Source organism: Stegodyphus dumicola, chromosome 1 (assembly GCF_044657685.1).
Source record: "Stegodyphus dumicola isolate Sdum_Otavi_A_Nest chromosome 1, ASM4465768v1".
Lineage (NCBI taxonomy): Eukaryota > Metazoa > Arthropoda > Arachnida > Araneae > Eresidae > Stegodyphus > Stegodyphus dumicola.
This window is the reverse complement of record NC_140768.1, coordinates 85,755,868-85,778,099: the sequence shown is the minus strand read 5'-3', so window position 1 is coordinate 85,778,099 and position 22,232 is coordinate 85,755,868. Positions and strand designations below refer to the sequence as shown.

At 35.0% G+C, this 22,232-nt stretch overlaps 1 protein-coding gene and 1 long non-coding RNA gene across 3 annotated transcripts in view; one reads left to right on the top strand and one right to left on the bottom strand.

The window, feature by feature from the left end:
• The window catches only part of LOC146999132 (uncharacterized), a 228,634-nt gene that overhangs the window by 55,455 nt on the left and 150,947 nt on the right, over nt 1-22,232 (top strand). For both annotated transcript variants that reach the window (XR_015041349.1, XR_015041350.1), the window contains exon 2: nt 1,576-1,842. This is a non-coding gene — a long non-coding RNA (uncharacterized LOC146999132). The remainder of the gene's footprint in view (nt 1-1,575; nt 1,843-22,232) is intronic.
• LOC146999134 (cytochrome P450 3A31-like) overlaps nt 1-22,232 on the bottom strand; it is a 79,654-nt gene that overhangs the window by 37,163 nt on the left and 20,259 nt on the right. The window contains exons 4-6 of the mRNA XM_085817370.1: nt 15,181-15,277; nt 6,856-6,975; nt 3,116-3,204 (exon numbers count right to left, since the gene is read on the bottom strand). Coding sequence (XP_085673496.1) covers nt 3,116-3,204; nt 6,856-6,975; nt 15,181-15,277 — 306 coding nt within the window. The remainder of the gene's footprint in view (nt 1-3,115; nt 3,205-6,855; nt 6,976-15,180; nt 15,278-22,232) is intronic.

Below are 22,232 nucleotides of genomic sequence, written 5' to 3'. Positions count from 1 at the left end.
CTATACGAATATTTATAAGAATGTCGAAATGATATATGAATATAATGAAATAGCTTTTGAATGTTTTGAATTATTTTAATTTTAGTAATTTTGTCCGGCACCAAAGTTCAAAGTTAAAGTTAAAAGTATTTAAAAATAAATGTTTTCTATATAACATTATCCACAATCAGCACTTACTATGTACAACCACGTTTTTTTTTTGTCTTTTTTTGTAAAGTTTATTTGTAACATGTACTATTCTGTGTTCTGCTGTAAAGTAATTTGAGTATCTGAAATAATGTAATAATTACGTAAATTATATAATTTTGTCCTGAGCCATAACGGCAACAATATCGTACCATGTTATTTGATGCATCTCCTTGTTGCTAGAGTGTCTAGGACTTTTCGTCAGCACCATTTCACTGTGGCCGTTTAGCCTTCAAGACATATTTTCTTTACATGACTGTATTATATCTTGCCGTATTATGCTCATATTAAATTTGTTTAGTTTAATAATTCTGTTTACCTTTTGTATATTTAAAAAAGGCTGCTTGTATTATATATAGTTATTTACAAGTATAAGATGTAAAGAAATTAGACATAGTTAGTTGGGAAGTTATGTCAGTATCAAAGAGAGAACTGAGGCTAAACCTCTGATATAACAGAAGTTATATTATCGGTTTTAAAATTATGCAAGTGTAATATTTACGTGATTCGTCAAATTTTCTTGAAATTTTAATAAGCTAGTTCAGAGAAATCACTCATACAAGCAGAAAATTAATATTTTTATGAAATCTAAATAGGAAACGGAATTACATTGGAATCATGTCAGCACATTACTCTCTTAAAATTAATATGCCATGTGTAACGATGTATCTGTATAAAATTTTACACGAAAACATCTTATACATTATTTTATATAAAATGTTTATTAAATTAAATTATTAAACTAACCAGAATTATTAAATTAAATGAATGTAATACGGCAAGATATAATACAGTCATGTAAACAAAAATATGTCTTGACGGCGAAACGGCCACGTCGAATAGTTCCATTCCCTGGCTAGATATGAAGGTATGCAAGACAATACCATCTAATCCCTAATGGTGTCTCCATCATTCTACCATGTCAATTGTCAACTGTAGTTTCCTTTAAGATTAGTCTGTGTTTCCTAGGTGACAACTCTAAGCATGGAATGCTTTTACCACTCTTGTTTGCTTTTACCACTTCCCATAGCGATTAAATTATGATACTTATAAAAAACCGTGCCCAGTATTTTCGCCTTATACTGAAGCAATTCGGCTTACTTTATACCACACTCCTTTAACCTGATGCTAAACGAAATGGACTGATCGGGAACACAAACAGAAAGCATACACCGCTTTTACTAGAAAATCCACCATAACCTCATTGTGGGAGAATAATATGGTCAACGTAATTTTTTATCTTTTTGTGAATATGCTTTTATCAGTTTACACATTTGTTTTTGCAGTTGTAACGAGGTATTAGCTTTTTCAGTTGTAACAAGGTATTTTTACACAGTTGTAACAAAGTATTGGCTCTTAACTCTCATATGTATTTCTTTCAATCAACAGCGACTTTGTGATCCATTTAAAACAAGCTTCGATGCTGAAAACTCAATAGATGTTGACGCCTTACTAGAGATGCTCACTGAACTGAATCAGTTCTTTATATGACTACCTCTCACATTGACTCAGCTTGACGACTCACCTTACGAAAGACATTGGAAGAAGAAATGAATCAAGAGAGGTTAGCGAAGATGAAGAGAAGAGCGAAAAGAATTGAACGAGCAAAGGGTTCTGGAACAGTTAGCAAGACTGGAGCGAAAAGCAAGAAGAATGGTAAGACTCTCTGAATCAAACTCTCTGAACTGATGTCTTTCAACTGCAGTTTTAATATTCTTTAAAGCCCTTATTCTACATAGAATTTGCAATAAAATTCAAGAATAACAAATTTTCGAAAGTAGAAAATAATAATAATTAAACGCACTTTCAATATGGGAGAATAACAATTCTTTTCTCCTGAAATATCGGAATAGCACTTTCCTGGAACTCTTTCAGTAAGAGCTCTCAAAAACTGATCTTTAAAAGAGCTCCGCCTTTTTTTTCGCGAATAAAGGTTTGCTCGCTCTGTAAGATTAATCAGTTTGTAAATAGATAGCACATTACTCTTTCTGGCACACTTTCAACAAGATTTCACTGTGAGGTGTAAAACAGTACCATTCTATTTTATAGAATTGATATCCATTCGCTAAGTCAAGTGATTGGGTTCTTTGAATCACTTCCGGAGAGAATTGTGTAACTCTGCTCCTGATCCCATAAGTTAATGAATCGTACTGCAGTAATGAAAAGAATCCACTAAACCATGTTTCTGTTCGAACACCTTTTTTTTTTTCTCGGCATGAATGAAGGCTGAGCAGCCATTACGGATTTGAGCGCATTTAAAATTCATGAGGTGGTTCGCAACCTTTCTTTATAAATAACATCTTTCTTGAAGAAACAGGATAGTTTGTCTGTCTTCTCTTGGAAATTCTCATACAGAAAGATTAACTATAAAACGTGGTAACCCGAGCGATGATTACAAAGATAGTTATACCCACGAAAGAAGCAACGAAACTTGCAACATCTGGTGTCGAAGAAATATGCCAAAATGAAAAACGCTCCAACAGATAGGGCTTTACTGGAAAACTACTTAAATTACTCACATGTTTGCCATACACAGAGACATCGTTGGATATGAAGTGCTATAGCTGAGAGGGAGGTATCATCTCCAACACACACAGCTCTGGCATCTGCTCCAAGTAAACGGGATACATTTAGCTGTCGTCGTTAATTTCAATTGCTGGACATCTGTCCTTAGTTGACTGAGGTTCGGGCATTTGAAAAGCTGTTGATGTGGTTCCTGTGAATACATAGATTCACGGGGATTTATATAGAGATAGATGGTATTTTATTCGGCTCCGTGTGGGTAGGGCGGTCTGAGCCCAAAACTTGGTATTTAAATGAGGGGTTATAAAATTTTCTCTTAACTTTGTGAATTTGATTCTGCGGGAAACCTTCAAGACTTGGACAACATAACACACATAACCATAACCACAAAGGAACTATAACTTACCTTTTGCAATCAACTGGCTCTTTACTTACAGCATGTTTTTCCAGCGTATGTAATACAGTTTTCGCGCAATCATTCATGATCTGAGACATCTATAATAAATAAATATATAAATTAATATTTATAGATGCATAGATAAATTAATATGCATAGATTTATAGATATGCATAGATTTATACATGCGCATCTTTCAGTAGTATTTAATAATGTTTTATATGCAACATTTAAAAGGTGATCAAGTGCTTACAGAGAGTTAATTTCGAGTGTTTCCGCGTAGAATAAGACAAATTGTCAAATCAGTTACAGGTGTTCTATTTAAAAGATAATTATCAAAATTATAAACATATTTATTTGTCATATCTTAAACCTTTTATGAATTTTTAAATGGAATCTTGCTTTTCTTTGATATTTTCTGTATTTTAAAGATTGCTTCTTAGTCTATTTTTGATGAATCTTCAAGCAGTTTCCAACAAAGCTTCCGGAATTTCTTGGGGAATCAAAATAAGACTATAAAATGAAAAGCCTTTTGATTATAGTGACTACATTTAAAAATCAGACAATTTAAGAAATATACATGAAAGATGAGAAATATATTCTTTCTATTATAAAGTTTTGTTCTTATTAACCATTTATCCTATTATTGTTGCTTTTTCTGTTGTTTCTACTTTCATAGGCTCTTGTCAGAAGGCAGATCTTAATGTTAATCGGTACAAAGTTTTGGAATTTAAAAGAGAGATTTTGGCAGCAACCGTAAAATGTTTCACTATTATTCTCTCGCAGCTTCTGAATTACTTGAATCGACTTTAGAATTGCCACACAAAACTGCTCACTTAGTTTGAAGACCTGCAGCCTTTTGTCTTGTAAATCTTGTGGCATGTACAAGACTGTGGGTGCTCTTTGTCTTGTAAATCTCAAATTTTAATGCATAATGATTCACTTTAATTTTGTTTCTATTATTCTCGCATGTTTCGCGGTCTATTTTCTCGTCACTCACATCATGTACTGCTAGGCTGACGAACTAATAAAAATGTTTATTTTAAACGTTTTCCACTGTTGAAGTTACTTTACTGATAGTTTAGGGCGGTACAATAAGCCTTTTAGTTGTCTTCATGGATAGAGTAATTAGGAGTTACGCTCTGTGCACATTAAACTAAAGCAAACTCATTGATGTTGACTAAATATTAAAGGTATTTCTCCCTCCTTTCCGCATGTCTTCGCGGTGTAACTGGAAGCATGCTCGAAGCTTGTACGGAAGGTCCGGGGTGGCCCGGTAAGGGGATTGTGGATTTCTTCGATTTCCTTACTTCGAAAAATTCTAAACGACTCTACAAGTGGCACCCGAACTAAAAAGGGGTGGATTGTAATTCGTCATTACCAAGAATTGGCGACTGCATCCCCAATCGCGCTTTTAGAAAAAAGGGCAGTATCTAAGGTATTTTCTATCTCTTTTCCGAGTTCCTTCGTATTTATCTCGTGTTTTTGGCTTTTACGAACGGTATTCAACCCGCCGTTCCTTCGCAACGTTAGGTCTGCGGCCCTGCCCGCAGAAATGACTACCGTTGCTTGAGAAATGGCTACCGCTGCTGGTTGGAACTTGTCTTTGATAGGTTTCACGCAAACTCGTCACGGAGTTCTTTCGTGAACTGGAAGCACGCTCGACGCGTATTCGGAAAATGTGGAGTTCGAATCCCGGAGAGGTGTTGCGGATTTCTTCGATTTTCTTGCTTCGGAAAAGTGTAAATAACTCTACAAAAAAAAACTGTATCTTACTGTTTAACCCTAGAATGCTACCCATTCGTCTCCTGCACGAAGCCCATAACAAATAACCTTGCCCTGCCTTTCCTACAACAGGAATCGGGAAGTGCGACTCAGTACCTTTATATGATCTTGGATGCTACAGATCAGGACATTCCTTCTATCAAAAAATTTTCGTATGTAGCATTTTTAGAACAATATTCGGTTTACAGACGAATGGTTAGCTGTAACGTTTCATTTCAGAACCCGACTTTGGTTCTTCCGACTTAGCTGTTGCCTTAAAGGCGTCAAAAAGATTTCTCAGAGAAAATGTTTGGGGTAGACCTGAGGCTATCCGAGAGTGATGAAGAAATTTTTATTTCTTAGGATGAATCGGATAAGGATGATTTTGATGAGGTTAAAAATCACGAATTCACAGACAGCGACACAGATGAAAACGAGGAATTTATCTTTTGATAATTAAGATGAAGAAGAAACAATACTTGTAAAACAAACCCAGAAAGATGAAAATATTAATTTGAAATATAGAGCTAAAAAGGAAAATGCTTAAAAAGTTGAAAAATTCTGAAATTTTTTCAGTCATGAAAAATCTAATATGTAAAATTCAGCTCAAAGGTAAAGATAAGAGGTCATATGTTCCTAAATCAAGCAAAACAAGTACTGCATCTCGCAATATTATTCAGTTTTTTAAAGAACCAAGGGACTGAGCCATAAAAGGGACGGCAGACACGTTGACTCAGATATGATATGAGGGACGCATTCCGACCCTCCTGGCAGACTTTACGTCTCCCCATGGCCTTTTTGCGGGCTGCACCAGAGCAAGCTAGAAACAACAACAAATCGAATAAAACAAAGACAATTCAGATATTAGATATGCAACCATATGTCACGCAGTACAAAACTCGCCGAAAGACTTTTTTTTTTTCGTTTTGCAGCATGATAAATAGCAGTTTAATTAACGCACATGTTATATATTGCGTAATAAAAAACCTGAAAAGACATTATTGAGAAAAAAGTTCGCAATAAAGCTAAGTGAAGATGTTCTTGCTCCATGGATGAAAAAGCGTTACAACATACCAACTTTGCCTCCATCAACAAGAGCAATTATAAGGGAACTGTCGAAATTAGATTTGAACATTCAACCTCCTGAAGAATCTGACAGTAAAAAAGAAACATTTGTGCATTTTACCGGTACAATGAGTCCCAACGTTTGTCATACATGTTCCAGAATGATGCGCAGAGAACAACATGCTAGTATGCGTAAAGACTGCTTTGAGAATAATGAATTTGAGAATAATAAATGAGTCGCCCAACCGGTATAGTGGTTAGCATCGCTGAGGGCCGTTCCGAAGGGCCCGGATTCGAATTCCGGAGAAGGCATGGATGTTTGTAAATGTATAGTGTCAGTGCGGCATGATGGCACTCCAAATATGCGGCGAGCCGAAAGCTCCCTCGTGTGATCTGGTGGAAGAGGAGAGGAGTGAGAAACCTTAGGACCCGTCCCCCCGGAGTGCTCTCCATCAAAATTGGGGGCAAAAGAGACAAATCTCACTGTCAACTGTTAGGTGCTCAAGGCTGTTGCTAACGACAGACGCAATCTTGCGCTACTTGCCACAAAGCATTTCATGAGTTTGGGCTGACTAAGTCAGACAAGTCAGCATAAGCAACAACAATATAAATAAAGGACACTTTCTTGCTAACTTAAAGTTCCAGAGTCCTGAAATTATCTGCGGGTAGCATACTTTTATTTTAATAAAGTTTTAAAATAGGTTTTAAACACGCTTATGCGCAATTCGTCTTGGAGACGAATTTTTACCATCCCCATAAGTTTTTCAAAGGAGTTCTAGGGTTAAATTTAGAAACATAATTCATTATAACTAAAACTAAGCAAAGGTTAAACTGTACGGTAACTCTTAAAAGTACATCATATTTGTTTATAAATTAGCATGTATTCATTTTTAACTCAAATTTCATAAAACACAACTTACTTTCCTCATTTTCCTGGATGTAAAAGCTGGTGTGATTATAGTCCTTACTCTTTTCCAGGTTTCACCTCTCAATGCTGTAACCATGTTGTCAAACATCTGATCGCCCGTAAAAAAATCGTCCTATTGAATTTAATAATAGGCATGTTTTCTCAAGTCTCTGATATTTTTAATAAAATATAAAAATACGAGATATGACAATAAAGTTCGCTGAATGTGTTCATAAATAAATGGTTTTTACCTAAATCAGGAAAAACGTTTTTATATGCCTTTCATGCAAATTTCATTTGCAGTACATTTCTGATAACACCTGAACAGTTCCTGAAAACTGTGGGCAATGTCTTTTGCGGTGTTGTAGGTAGAACATTTGCCACACTTTGAATGGCTGGAATATCCGAAAAAGTTATCATTTAGGGCTTGTTTCAGGTGCGAGAATAGAATGAAGTCTCCAGGAGCAGGACTAGTCAGTGCGTTTGATGATCGATGCTAAAACTCCTCTGTAGATCTCAAATTATTTCACGGCCAAGACCCAATGAGACTGCAAATTTGCAACCAGAAAAAACAAAGACCATTTCGACATGTTCCTTTGAGGTAAACTTCCCTGAACATTGCTGTATCCCTCCAGACCAGCGGTCGCCAACCGGTGGTCCGTGAAGATTTTTTGATGGTCCGCAGAAAAATTGGGACATTGTTTATATTTTTATGAAGATTTAGTTTTAAAAATGACGAGTAACAACAACTATTATGGAATTATGGATTGTACTTTTTTTTTTTAAATTTTTGCTACTACTTTAAGCGAAATTCTTCTGAATTAAGCGACTTTTTAGCTACTTTTGCAGGTGTATGTAGCGACATTTAAAAGTGAGATTTGGCATCCATGGATATGGTGCTGTTATCAATAATAGCGCGTACTGGAATCATCTTTCCTTTTGAATTACAAAGATATGCTACTGTAGTCGTTGAAGACACAGTTTTTCTCCATGCAATAGGCGGTGTCCGCCGATAACATCGCGGCAAAAACATCGTGGAAGAAAACGTCGCGGAGAAAACAACGCAAGGTGAAAACGTCGTGCTACAAAACATCGTGGGAGAAAACATCGCAGTTCTAAAACATCGTGGTACAAAACATCGTCGTAGAAAATAAAGCGGTTCAAAAACATCGCAGTTTAAAAACATCGTCGTCGAAAATATTGTGGTAAAAAATAAAGTATCTACAAATCATCGCATGACGATAACATCGCAGACATGCTTTTTTCAGGCATGCTTTAATAAGTGTAAATGGATATTCCCATAATGATTTGTGAGCGCAAGGTGTAAAGAAGGATAAATTTTACTTTCACATATTTTATTAACTAATAAATTTTTGCTGAAAACGTAAGAAGGAAACTTAAGCATAGAAAATTAAATGTAACTTATAGATTATACTTTTCATGAAATATTACCAGTAAAAACTTTATAAAAATGATTTATTAATGGCCTTTGTTAGTTAACTATGTCGGTTTAAAATTCTATTAAGTGCTATAAGTTGCATTAATTTTTTATGCTTAAGTTTCCTTTTTATTTTCTCAGCAAAAATTTATTAATTAATAAAAAATATGAAAGTAAAAATTATCCTTCTTTCCATCTTGCGCTCACAAATCATTATGGGAATATCCATTTACACTTATTAAAGCATGCCTGAAAAAAGCATGTCTGCGATGTTATCGTCATGCGATGATTTGTAGATACTTTATTTTTTACCACGATATTTTCAACGACGATGTTTTTAAACTGCGATCTTTTTGAACCGCTTTATTTTCGACGACGATGTTTTGTACCACGATGTTTTAGAACTGCGATGTTTTCTCCCACGATGTTTTGTAGCACGACGTTTTCGCCTTGCATTGTTTTCTCCGCGACATTTTCGTCTGCGATGTTTTTGCCGCGATGTTTTCGGCTGTAACCGCAATAGGCAGCTTGATGAATTTTTATGAGAACCATCTGCATTCTTGTTTATAATTGCATCACTGGAAGTTTCGGTTTTTGTTTTGTCAAACTGTTGATCGATGGCGTTATCGCTGAATAAGCGATGATTATTATGTTTACAATAATTAAAAATTTGCGGCATAACACTATCAGTTTATTGACATTGCTTTGCGTTTGCAGGTTTGTTCTTGCTTTTCGTGAAGTTTCGTTTCAGTGATATGGAAATGTGAAGCTTTCTGTACAAGATGGTAAGATTTTTGTACTTTTCATGTAATTTTTCAATGTGAACGAAATATGCGTAGTTTGCAAATTATTACTGTATAAATGTATTTACCTTTTTTAAATTCATATTAGTGGTCCGCCAAATATAAAATTATATATGTAGTGGTCCGTGAAGCTCCAAGGGTTGAGGACCGCTGCTCCAGACGACATAATTGCTAGTGACGCTGACTGCCTTACCGAATGGCCCGGTTGGAACCTCGGGTGAGGCATGGATGGTTTTTTAGTATATAATGTATATGTATATGCGGCAAAGGGAAACTCAAAATACACGCTGAGACGAAACTTCCCTTGGGCCGCGCACCGAGGTGTTCTTCCTGAAACCCGGGCGGAGCTGAGCAGTAAGAGCTTGGGACTACACCTGTACAACTTATGGTAAAATTCTGGTGTCCTGCATACTTATACCTGTACCTATACCTGAACATTCTCATAAATGTTACCATTCATTGCTGCTCTTTCTGGATAATATCCTCTGAAGTTTTTTAATACTTTTGTCAATAAGAGACTTTGTGGACCCACTCTTCAAACTGCGGCTTCAGTAAAATTCTGCCCATACGGAAAATATTTAAAGCGTTTACAAATGAACTTTAAAGAAACGACTCCAATTCAGTAATCTTATTTCAGCATTTAATGACTTTCTTCTTCGGATTTACTAAGCTTTGAACAGAACTTTAAAATCTTTCGATGCTCTATTTTACATCCATTGTTGTGCCTTTAAACACTAGAACGTTACTGACAACATTACTGCTGATGGCTATTCTTTCACCGAGTTCAGAACATGATGAAACAGATATGGATATTCTTTTCGCGCTTCGTCGTTCTTCCAGTACCACGTATATCCCATCTATGACGTTATTCATCAAACTTTATTGTCATATCTTTTAATTTTTGTAAGTACCTTTTCACACACAAAAAAAAGGAAACTACATAAGCTATTTAATAAAGAACTACTCTGTTTTTCGAACTGCAGGCTCGTTTGAAGACAGAATTTATCAGAATGAATGAAATTTCAAAATTCTTTGACTCAGAGAATCTTGTTCAGCATTCACAGCGCAGTGTACAAAAGCTATACTTATGTTTCAATTTAAAACACAACTTGCTTTAAAAATATTCAATATTTGTGTATAAATAATACTCACTTTTATATATGCTACCATCTGGAAGTAACTGATATAAAAATTACTAAATCCTTTAACTCAGCATGTACAGATTATGCAGTAGAATACTGTTCATGTTTTCCATGAGATAAAAATTCTGAATATGACCTTTCGACTGCTTCTAACCAGCTAAAGTGGTTTTACTACCTTAACTGATTACATATAGATTACTATTATACTACACGTTATAGAATATAGATATAGAGTACTGCTTTAACTGATTTAGATATACAGTTCATATATAACTGATTAGATGTATACTATTAGAGTACTGCACCATCGCCAACATTAGTATCTTAAATACTAATCAAGAATTATATGCTCAAAAATGTTTCTTTTATCAATTAAAAATAACATGAAGCCATATATTTTCAGAATTATGTAAGATTATGTAGGAAAGTAGCAAAATAAGTACACTATATTCCTATCAATGACCGAAGACCCATGAAAGGGAAGTAGAATAGCCTATACATTTCGTGAGCCTATACAAACACTATCAGCGTTCAACAGAAATGCATACTAGCTACTGCTATCGTAATGACACAGTTTTAAAGCTGTAAGTATGACTGAAGCCGTGAGTATGATTATCAGCACCCACTAATTCAGTCACACTTCTGACAAATTCCAGAAACCATGCGCAACACTAAGTAATGTAGTGGTTAATTAATTATTCACTGTTGCACACTGGCAGACTCCTGAAAGATTTCATATACAACACGCAACAGTGAGCAATGTAGTGGCGAAATGGAAATTTGAAGGCGTTTTAATACTTCAACCCCGGCAAGAGAAGCCAAACAAATTGACGGATACCTACTGCGATGCTTCCAGTGTGTGAGGACGTCAAACCAAAAAGATTCATTAAAAAAAATTTTGCCCAGAAGAATTTATAAAAGTGGTGCAATAATTAAGTACCCAAACCTGATAAACTATTACATATTTTATTTATTACTTTAGAGAAATTTATCAATCATGTACAGCCACAAACACTTCTAACCCAGGCTCCACTATTTAAAATTCTTTAATTGAGCTGTCGTAGGCAGATAAACATAGAAATATAGATAACAAATATTAATTTTTATACAAATGCTTTAGTAGCACATTATCATATTAAATTTGCAAAAAATACAAATAAAGGCTTTACCTAATATTGTAACTAAACACCCCAATAATATTTAAATATTAAAACTTTGTTTTACCCAATCATCCCCACATGTGAAGAAGAGATCAAGAGTACTTACATGAGACGACTTCAAGATTCCTTGGAGGGAAAACATGAGGCTAAAGGACAACCTTCTGACACACAACGAATTTGCGTAACCTTTCCTTTACACTTGTTCTTTTTGTCCGTAGAATGCAGTCGTCTTCTCCAATCACTCTAAATATCGGTTCGGAACAGTCTCCCTATTATATTTCGTAAACAGGAACATTCGCCTGGATCTTTCCATTTCATAATAGCTCGAAGCCGATATTTTGAGACCTTAGCTAATTATCAGTCCGAAACAGTCTTTGTATTATACTTTGTGAACAGAAGCGCAACACCTGGATCACTGCACATCATGATTCAGAGCCAGAAGCCGATATTCTCTTCATCCAACTCAAAGCAAAAGGCCAAAAGCCAGAAAAGCACCCCTTTCGGCAAATTCCTATTTAGATTCTTATTTAATTATTAATTGTCATCTTCTGAAACAACTGCACCTCATTTGAACTTAATTGGTCAATCTTAATCACTTCAGAAATTACAACCACGTAGCAATTAAAATTAGGCGCCGCATATATTTTTCTACTGCGCCCCAAGGAAGGTGACAGCGCATTTTTTCTCAAATCATTCTCCGTGAGAATTCGCCGAGATAGTTTCACTCCCCAACAAAATGTATCTCAAGAAAATAATAGTCTAGTAAAAGTTTGTCTATCATTTTATTTGCAGTAAAGGCGAAGGATCATTTAAACAATAAACGGCACAGTGTCCCAAAGTAAGCCTTTTTTCCTTTCCAAAGCTGCCGAATACGTTTACCTCCTACATCGAAATAAATTTTAACCATCCCTTCCAGACTTTCGGACCATTCACACGTAAGATTTCTTTTTTCAAAGCACTCCGGCCTGTCCCAAGACGGGACCTTCCAAAGATCACTTATCTCATCAAGGGAACAAAGAGCATTCTCTCTCTCTCTCTGCAACAGACACAGACAGCGAAAAGATCCTTTATTAAAAATCCAATTGTTTAAGGTTTACTGGCGGCTGCCCCTTATTGCTCAACCCCTTTTTTCTCGATTTGCCCGTCATGAAATCAACAACATTTTACTAACCCTGAAGCTACATAAGAAAACCGTGGTCACAGACTTTCCATTTGCATCTGAAAATGAAGCTAATGTTCATACCATTCGTCACTGTAGTATGTGAATTCAACACATAGCCAATGATAATTTAAATGAACACTCAATATTGATTTCAAAGGTGCAAAACATAGCGACTGTATATCCTAAATTAATGGAATATAGAGTATCGAATTATGTTACGTGATTGGAAATTCTAGTAGAAGCGTATATACCTTGAGAACGCTAGATGAGAATTAATTAGACTGCACCTTTCTTTTCCGTGAAATTTGTTGTCGAAAGTATTGTATCATGAGCGAGGTTTAGTTTAATCTTGCTCCACTTTATCTTTGCTTGATTGGCCAGCACGAACTCCTGATATCAACCAAATGAAACGTCTTTCGATGAGTTAGGACATCAAATGAGAGGTAAATCAAAGTCGTTATAGCACTGTTCATCATTTTACAGGAGAAATAGAAAATGTTGCTAGCAGATTCCATCGCAATTTAGTAAAACGTCTTCCTCGAAGAGTAGGCTGTGACAGCGGCGGATAGGAGACCTGCGTCATTCTGGCTCTATACCAGCTCTAATTAATGCATTTTATATGGGTGTCCAGTCATCAATGACAACATAATGAGCATCAACTGCATTGTATTACAAATGTGGCTAGGTCCTTGGATGTTTTCTCTTTATCCTATTTCTAAAAAGTAATTACGGGAGAGTTTTCAGAGGAAAATGGCAGTTTTAAAGCTTTTAGAAGCAAATTCAAGGACATTTGCTACACAAACTTAAAGCAATTTTGCAAAAAATAGCAATGACGGAAAAATGCACATATATAATATGCACATAAAATTAGATATTATAAAACTCAAATATCAGAAACCACTGGACGTACACTGGTTTCCAAAAATTAAGGAAACATCACAAAAATAACGATAACTAGTTAAAAAATAAGCCAATATACAGTTTGAATATGTTTTGAAATAAGTGTTGCGGAATAAAACTGCAGTATGCAAACTTAGTAGTGCTGCAATCGGAATGCGACATCTGCTAGGAGCATAAAATTGCATGCTTGAGAGGTAGCCTAGAAATTTCGTTGTGGTACTGAGATACGGAATCTGGGATAACCAATTCGTAACAATGACATCCAGGCATCATTTGCTTAAAGAACTGCGATGGAGAGCTATTGGGAGACCAGAGGTAGGACAAAGTAGACGAAAATTACCAGATGGCTAAATGTGAGTTCTTCTGTGGTTCATTGACTTTGGCAATAATTTCTAAACAATGATTCGGCATCCAAGAAGGCTCAGCCAAGGACGGCGAACCACTACGAGAAGCGCCGATGAACTGTATTTGTTGTTATGCTCAAGAAGAAATAGAACCGCATCTCCGACTCAACTCATATCCTTTCTTGTTGCAGCCACCAGAAGATTTGATATCAACTTCAACTGTACGTGAGGCAACCAGCCATTTGCATGCCACTCATAGAAGGGAACGTTTGAGGTGGGCCCGCTAACATATCCTGCTGATGAAGGAGTTCTGTTCTCTTTACTGATGATTCGAGGTTTAGCCTCGAAATTGATAGTAGACGTTATTTGATTTGAAAGAGCCTGAAACCCGTTATCATCCATCAAGCACCCTTGAAAGAGATGCATACGAGGAGACAGTACCTGTGTTTGGGGTGGTATCTCGTTCATTCAGTGGATGCGCAGACCTCCCTGTCTTTCCACCTGGAACCGTGAATGCTCAGACTTAGAGAGATGACATCCTTGAAGTTTATGTGTTCCCTTATGCCGGGGTAATATGTGATAATTTCCTGTTGGAGGCAACAAAGGTAGACTGCACAGGGATGATTTTCTTCAGCAGCAAACAATTTAGCGCATGGAGTGTCCAGCTCGATCACCATACCTGAGACCTGTCGAGCATGTTTGGGATGCTTTAGGAAGATGTATAGCTACTCTCAATTCTCCTCTTCAGACTCTTGGCACGCTTGCAACTGCTTTGCAAGAACAATCGCTCTCACGTTCTATTAAACTAATAGACCTTATAATTGACAGCAACACACATCGCTGTATGTGTTAAATTGCTTTTAGGGGATATTATACATCATACTGAAGGCAATTTTCCTATACCGAACTCACACATCCAGTTTGTTCATTTTATACATATGCTAATTTCTATAACACCGTTATTGTCTGTTAATTTCTTTTCATATTATTTTATATCCTACTATATATATGCTGTTGCACAGACTTTAATGGAACTATACGTTAGTTTCATTAAAGTCTACATGTAACTTTTTGAGTAATCAGCATTTTGTGGTTTTTCCTAAATTAACGATAACGAATGCATTTTGGATAACCGAAGATCAAGCTTGAATTCATAAATAAGCCTTTTTTTCTAATTTGTCCAGGATACATAAGAATTTTCTTCTGAACACATGCACTTTTACGCAAGTTAAGATTATTAACTAATTTTTCATCTTTGTGGAACTGTGGAAGTACTTAAGTGAATTTTTCGGCTTAATCTGGCATCGGGTAAACCAAGACCAATCAAAAAAACAATAATAGCATAAATATAAAAAATAAAGAACACAATAATTATTAAGGTCATATTACCCTTCTGTTTGGGAAAAGATGAAAGTCTTTCACCAGTATTTCTTTCGCGAGCTCAGGATCAGCTATTGCAAGAAAAGGTGATCGAAATTCGAAGGCGCTAACAAAAAATGCATATAAGTCAGTAAATAATAAAAGAAAATATAATTTCGTGTTAACTTCTGCTATTTTCATAAGTTCAGATTATCTTGTACTTGAAGAAGTTGTTATATAAATATATAACTTAGTATTTGTACATAATTCAGTTATACAGGGTTATCAGGGAAGAATCATCCGGTAACAAAATGTAATGATTTCCGTATTTACAGACAGAGAATTATAAATAATATACAATTGTAAAGGAAAAATGCTAAGTTTTATTCCCACCAGTATTCGGTATGACTTTCTTTAGTCACCCTAATCTTATTAACGCGATATGGCATTTCTTGCCAAACACGTTGTAATGTTTCCTATTAACTGTTCTTAAAGATTCACAAATACGTTGTTTAAATTCGAACAAATTTGTAGGTATAGGTGGTATGAACACAAGATCTTTGATTATATTGCCAAAGATATAAGTTACAAGGCGACCTAGGAGGGTGGATATGTAAGACCGAATCATCGGATGCACTGCGACAATCCAATGGTGTGGTAGTTCTCTATTTAGAAATTTACGAACCTCCAAATACTAATGGGGCAAAGCACCATCTTTTTGCACCATCGATTTCTTCGGACTACATAAAACGGTCTCTCACACTCTATCAGCATTCTCTGCTGAAACCTAGTTGCCCTAGACTTTTGCCTTTACACAGGCATCTAGTTTCCTGGAACTGTACCACCTTTTGATATTCTAAGATTTCAGCGCTTTATTTGTATGGTACTTTCTTGTCCTTTACAATTACATATTAATTATAATTTTCTGCTTGTATGTATGGAAAATATTAAATTTTGTAATCGTAGAATTTTTTCCTGATAGCCCTATATATATATATATATATATATATATATATGTAACAGTATCAAAATATTTTTATTTTTAAACAAAATTATCTCAATCATTTTTCGTGCAGTATACAGCTGAAATTAATTCAAACATACATAAATTGAACATACATACATACATATGAAATACATATGAAACATACATACACACACACACATATATATAAAGTATGGTTAAAAAAAAAATTCTCTGACCTGAACCCTTTGCGGCATATCCGCTCTACCAACTGAAATGAAATTTCAGATATTGTTATTTGAAAGAATGTGCTCGAGATTGTGATGATTAAAAAAAATACAGTTCCCTCCATTATGGTTACAATGAAAATATTCAATACAGCTTCCTAAAAAACCATAAATGTCGATGGAACGATACACATGTGACGAAATTTGCAGGCGAAAAACATTTGCAAAGAAGAGCATTGTAGAAGACCAATGACATGTAAATACAGGTAAAAGAACTTGTATTCAAATTATAAGTTTTCAACATGCGCACCTTCGCAGACGATAATGCATTGCCTGCGGGAGATTGTTGAGAAATATAACGAACCTTATACTGCAAGAGGAATCTCTATAACCTCACGTTTTATGCCATCTTTCAGGTCTGACAATTTTCGTAAATTTGATGTATTCGCCTTAAATTACAAATATCCCCAGAAGCAAAAATCTATGGGAGTGGGGTCGGAGAGCTGCGGTGGTCACGAAACCGCACTTATGGGAGATGACGCTATCTTGAAACGTTGTGCAAGCTGAAAAATTGTACTTAAAAAAATTCATTCTCCTGTCATGTGTTGTCATTGGTCCTTTCAATGCTTTTCTTAACAAATGCTTTCCCTCTGCAACTTTCTTCCTACGTGTACCGTTTCAACGCCATTTATGTTTTTCAATCCGCTGACCAATTTGCGCTGGAAAAAAGTGGGTGTTGCCATTAAAAAATTTCGAATTTTTTTTTCACGGTTATCTTGGCGCCTCCCTCCCCCCAGAGTTTGATTCAGGCGAACGCCTGGGAAGTACTGGTTAGGATCTGTACCTAGGCAGTGTCAACCACGGGGGTATAAAAACAGACTTCACAGAAAGCCTGAGGGCTCTCAGGACAGAGTAAGGCTAGGCAGGGACCGTACGGGTACTGCCTTGTCTGCCCTTGCTCTATGGGGTCGTCACATGATAGATTGTAAGTTTGTTGGGGCGGCATGTAATTCCGTTTGGCAAAAGCCTCAGGTAGGAAGCTGCCCTTTCCGCCAGCATTGTAATCGTGGCGTCTTAAATTAACGTAATCTCGAGCGCATACTTTCAAATAACAATACCTGAAATTTCATTTTAATTGATTAAGCGGAAAGGCGGGTAGGAGTTCATAAATTTCAAAACATTTTTTATGACCTTCGGGATATATAAGAAAAATGTAAATCAAAAGTCTATCTTTTATTTCCAATAACCTCTTCGATTCATTTTAATTTGGCTATTTCCCCTTTCCATCTTAACAACCTTATAACGAATCTCTTTAAACTGCATCATTTCTAAATTATTTCATATCATATAATTCTTAAATAATGTCAATGGCGCAGATAGTTTTGCCCTCTGAAATTCAACTAGCCGATCGAAATGAAGTAAAAACCAGTTTTTTTGACAAATTTTTATCCTGGACAAGTTGCATTTCGCTTCCTGCTTCTTTGCTGAGTAGCTTGCTGCTTGGTCAGTCTTCATAATTACATGTCAGAATTTTAAGGGTTCCTGTGTATCTGTTCAAGAACAGGCGTACCTTTTGCGCCGAATAGTTTGTAGTTGCAAATGTTAACAACGAAAAGAAATATTTAAATCCAACAGTGACAGCAAATATGCCATTATGAGGCGAGGTGGCAAAGGGTGTTTACATATTTTTAGAACGATTTCGTTAAAGAATTAAAAGCAAAAGCAAACGTTTTGGAATAAAGGTTTCTAGCAACAGCTTATTATTTGAAATGAGAAATATCATCTGTTACTTTTACGTTTATTCTTCTTTCAAAATGTCGCATGTAAGCAAGCCGTGGATTGAAGATATGTTTCGCACTTTACGAGGAAAAATATTTCTTACCCGTCATTCAAACACGTTGTGAAATGTATGATATTGTTACGAATTTGGTATTTAAATAGTTAATGTTAGTAGAATTATAAATTAAATTGTTTTATTCCCTGCGCAATGCAGCGCGTGACGAATATTATGAGAAAGCAAAGCCGGACAAATTAAAAATACAAGAGTACGTGCATTTAACATTTAATAAATAAATATCTCTTTTTGATTTCGAGAAATTTCCAAAAAATTCTCGCGCGAGATTTAAAATCTTATAAAAAGGAGGAAAACCTCTCAGTTCAGTAGTTAATTTGTTGTTGTTTTAAGAGTTTGTTTAGAAAACTGCTCTTGTTGACTGTAGCGAATTCGCGTATTAGCTTTCTTTAGCTGTTTTGAAAGTTCTGTTGAACGTTTGAGTAGTTAAGATAACTACTGTGAGATATTGTAATACTGTACGAATATCTGAGAAAATTTAAGTATTTTGTTTTATTTATTTGTAATAATAATAAATCTTATTAATTTTTCATCGGACTTGTGCATTCAATTCCTAACGAACCCGTACGCACGCAACAATTTTTGGTGTCAAAAGTGGGATTTTAGTTGAAGCCTGCTGTAGTCTTTCAAACACGTTTCCCCAAAGCGCCTGATAGAGCTTCAAAGTCTAGTCTCTGGCTTTCGGGAAGCGTCTACAGGATATCCGCTGCGTCTGCTCTCAGAGAAGCGGCGAGATGACAGGCCTTAATTTGGGAATTCCATCCATTCGCATCCGCAACTATAGAAAATTGGGTCTTATACACTTGCCAGGATGTCTTCCCATCATATGTGGATAGTTTCAGACATGGACGAACAGCCATCGGTAAGAATTTAAAACCATAACTATTGCTCCCTGCCGTCGCTACAAATTTCTTTAAGGCATCAACTTTTCTGGCAACAGCAGCAGAAACACTTTCCTCAATTTGTTGTTCGATTTGTTGCTGGACGGCCGAAACTCTTCCTTCGACTCGTCGCTCACAGCCGATACTCTTTCTTCTATTTGATCTTTGACAGAAAAAACCTTTTCTTTAATTTGTCCGACCTTATTTTCGGCAGCTCCTATTCTGTCTTCCATAGCCTTGAATTTATTTTCTATTAAAATCTATCTGACCAGATTTTATCTCCTCATTAACGGATTTCATCTCATCTTTAACAGAATCTTTCATCTCTTCTTTAAATGATGCTTGGACAGCTTCCATCTTTTCTTGGAATGTAGCAAAAGCCGTAATTAGCTGCTCAATTCTTCTTTCATCGCTCTAGTAATTGGTATTCAAATCCCAGGTTTAAGGTTTTTTTCCCAAAAATTGTTGCGTGCGTACGGGTTCGTTAGGAATTGAATGCACAAGTCCGATGAAAAATGAATAAGATTTATTATTATCACAAATAAATAAAACAAAATACTTAAATTTCTCAGATATTCGTGCAGGATTACAATATCTCACAGTAGTTATCTTAACTACTCAAACGTTCAACAGAACTTAATTAAAAACAGCTAAAGAAAGCTAATACGCGAATTCGCTACAGTCAACAAGAGCAGTTTTCTAAACAAACTCTTAAAACAACAACAAACTAACTACTGAACTGAGAGGTTTTCCTCCTTTTTATAAGATTTTAAATCTCGTGCGAGAATTTTCTGGAAATTTCTCGAAATCAAAAAGAGATATTTATTTATCAAATGTTAAATGCACGTGCTCTTGTATTTTTAATTTTTCCGGCTTTGCTTTCTCATAATATTCGTCACGCGCTGCATTGCACTGGGAGTAAAACAATTTAATTTATAATTCTACTAAAATTAACTATTTAAATGCCAAATCCGTAACAGTATTAAAATTTCTTAGTGCAGAGAAAGCAACATTATAATGGAGGAGTGAAAAACTGTGAATTATTACTTCTTATGCGGACAGAAGACTCCAAACAAATATCCGAAACAGATATACACCCTGCACACAAAGAAAAGGACAGTTTTATATCTTCTAATTCTGCTAAACTAATTGACGAAAATTTAACTTGCGTTTTTCATGTCTTGGAAACGCTACTTAGGATATACATTAGATTTATACATAGCATTGTTCTAATGTAGGTATTTTGATATAAAATTGAACTTTTTCTGAAATACTATACCGATGTTTTACCTGCGACTCAAATTATGCCCAAATATTCAATTTTAAACTACTCAAAAATTTTTCTTCGTGCACTTTTTTAACATTTTACAATATTTCACCTGGCGAAATTCTTAATTTATGGTAACCTATTTCCCTTTCTCTTTCATTGAGCACGAATGGGAAAAAAGGGTGCATCGATCATTGTTTCATATTCTTTTTTAACAGTAGTTGTTATTTTTAGATATTTTTTTTTTCCTTTTTAGAATTTCATTTTCATTGTTTGAGTAGCATAGTTTCTTCAAATAATTACTAGAAAATTTTCTATTTATTCATTCGAATTGCGTTTCTTAAGTAAAATTATTAATATAAATTTTCGGCGATTTAATTTGATTTATTTGGAATGAATTTCTTTCCAAAGAATATTTTGGGACTCAGACTACAATAGATTTGAAAACAGCATATATTAAAAGAGAAAATACAGTAAAGCATAGTTGATAAAACCTTTCAATAAACCGTTCAGAAAATATATATAAATGAAAAAAAAATGTTTAACGGATAGTTTAATATTGGATGAGTTGCATGCATTGCTTTAAACAGTTTTATCTTTGGGCCATTGCTTTATAAATTTTTATAATCCTACTTTTAGTTTCTTAGAATATTATTCATGTGTTAATCAAATATTTTTTTTATAAAATCGCAGCCAACAAATAGATTAAATTTTAAATTAAAAAATACTCAATTTTATGTAAAATTTTTTTTTGTTCCTAATACCTTGTCGTTTCATTTCAAGCATCCTGCAAATATATTAAAAATCAGATTTTCAAACAAATTTCTTGTTCTTCGCTATATAGCACAAACATTCTCGAAATATCGTAGTATTTCTGACGTTCACATGAGTAAAGGTATCGCCTTCCATTTTACCAGTATTTGGTCAGAGTAAAACAGAGAAACAACTTATACAATAATCTGAACGTCTTTAGAGGCTAGGAAGTTTAAAGGCATGAGATGAAGTGAAAGATTGCTTGCATCAATATTGAAAAAGTTTTTAGATATTATCCATATATGTTTCTCGAATAAATTCTTGAATCTTCAACTAATTGGAATGAGAAATTTTGGCATTCTTCGTCTATGATATGATATGATTGATATTCTATGACTTTATTTAAATTTACACAACCATTCAGTCAAAAAACAGTCGCCCTTCCATTTTCACTTGCGATTTTCTTGTGTTTATTCCGTTAGCACAGGCCCATTTGCTGCTTTAGTTGACGCACTGCGCTGTGCGAAAAACTTTAGCAAATGTATGGTGTAAACCTCCGAGCTATTCTCCTTTTTTATGCAGAGTGTAGGTACTGTTTTTAATACTTCTAGTTAAATCGTTGGTAGCAAGAGAAAAATCTGCCGACTCAGAAATAAATTAGGAAATTTCAATAAAAATTTCAATTAAAAGTCTTTAAATGCATCTGAAGCAACAATAAATGAAATAATAAACCAATATTTACAAGGCTGAAAAACATAATACTCCGTAGCTTTTGTCGAGACATGTGACTCAATGCAGAGCAGTTTGAAGAATCTTGTATAGAAACTATTTAGCAGGAAATAAATGGAAATACATAATTTTCTAGATTAAGCATGAGTTTACCTAAATAACTGAAAGGAATAAGAATCTGTTTATTATCAAAACGAAGAGCAAAGAATGTTAATTACTCAACATACTGTCAAGAAGTTTTACCTCCAATATTTACAGAAGTAATTCCATTTCTTTATCCCGGTGACTTTCAAAGTTTGAAACGTCATCAAGACAAAGCAAGAAGTTATACTTCTAAACGTAAACTGCATTCCTTGAAGAAGCAAAAGCTGATACTGATATTGCATATATACGTTTTCAACGTATTCCT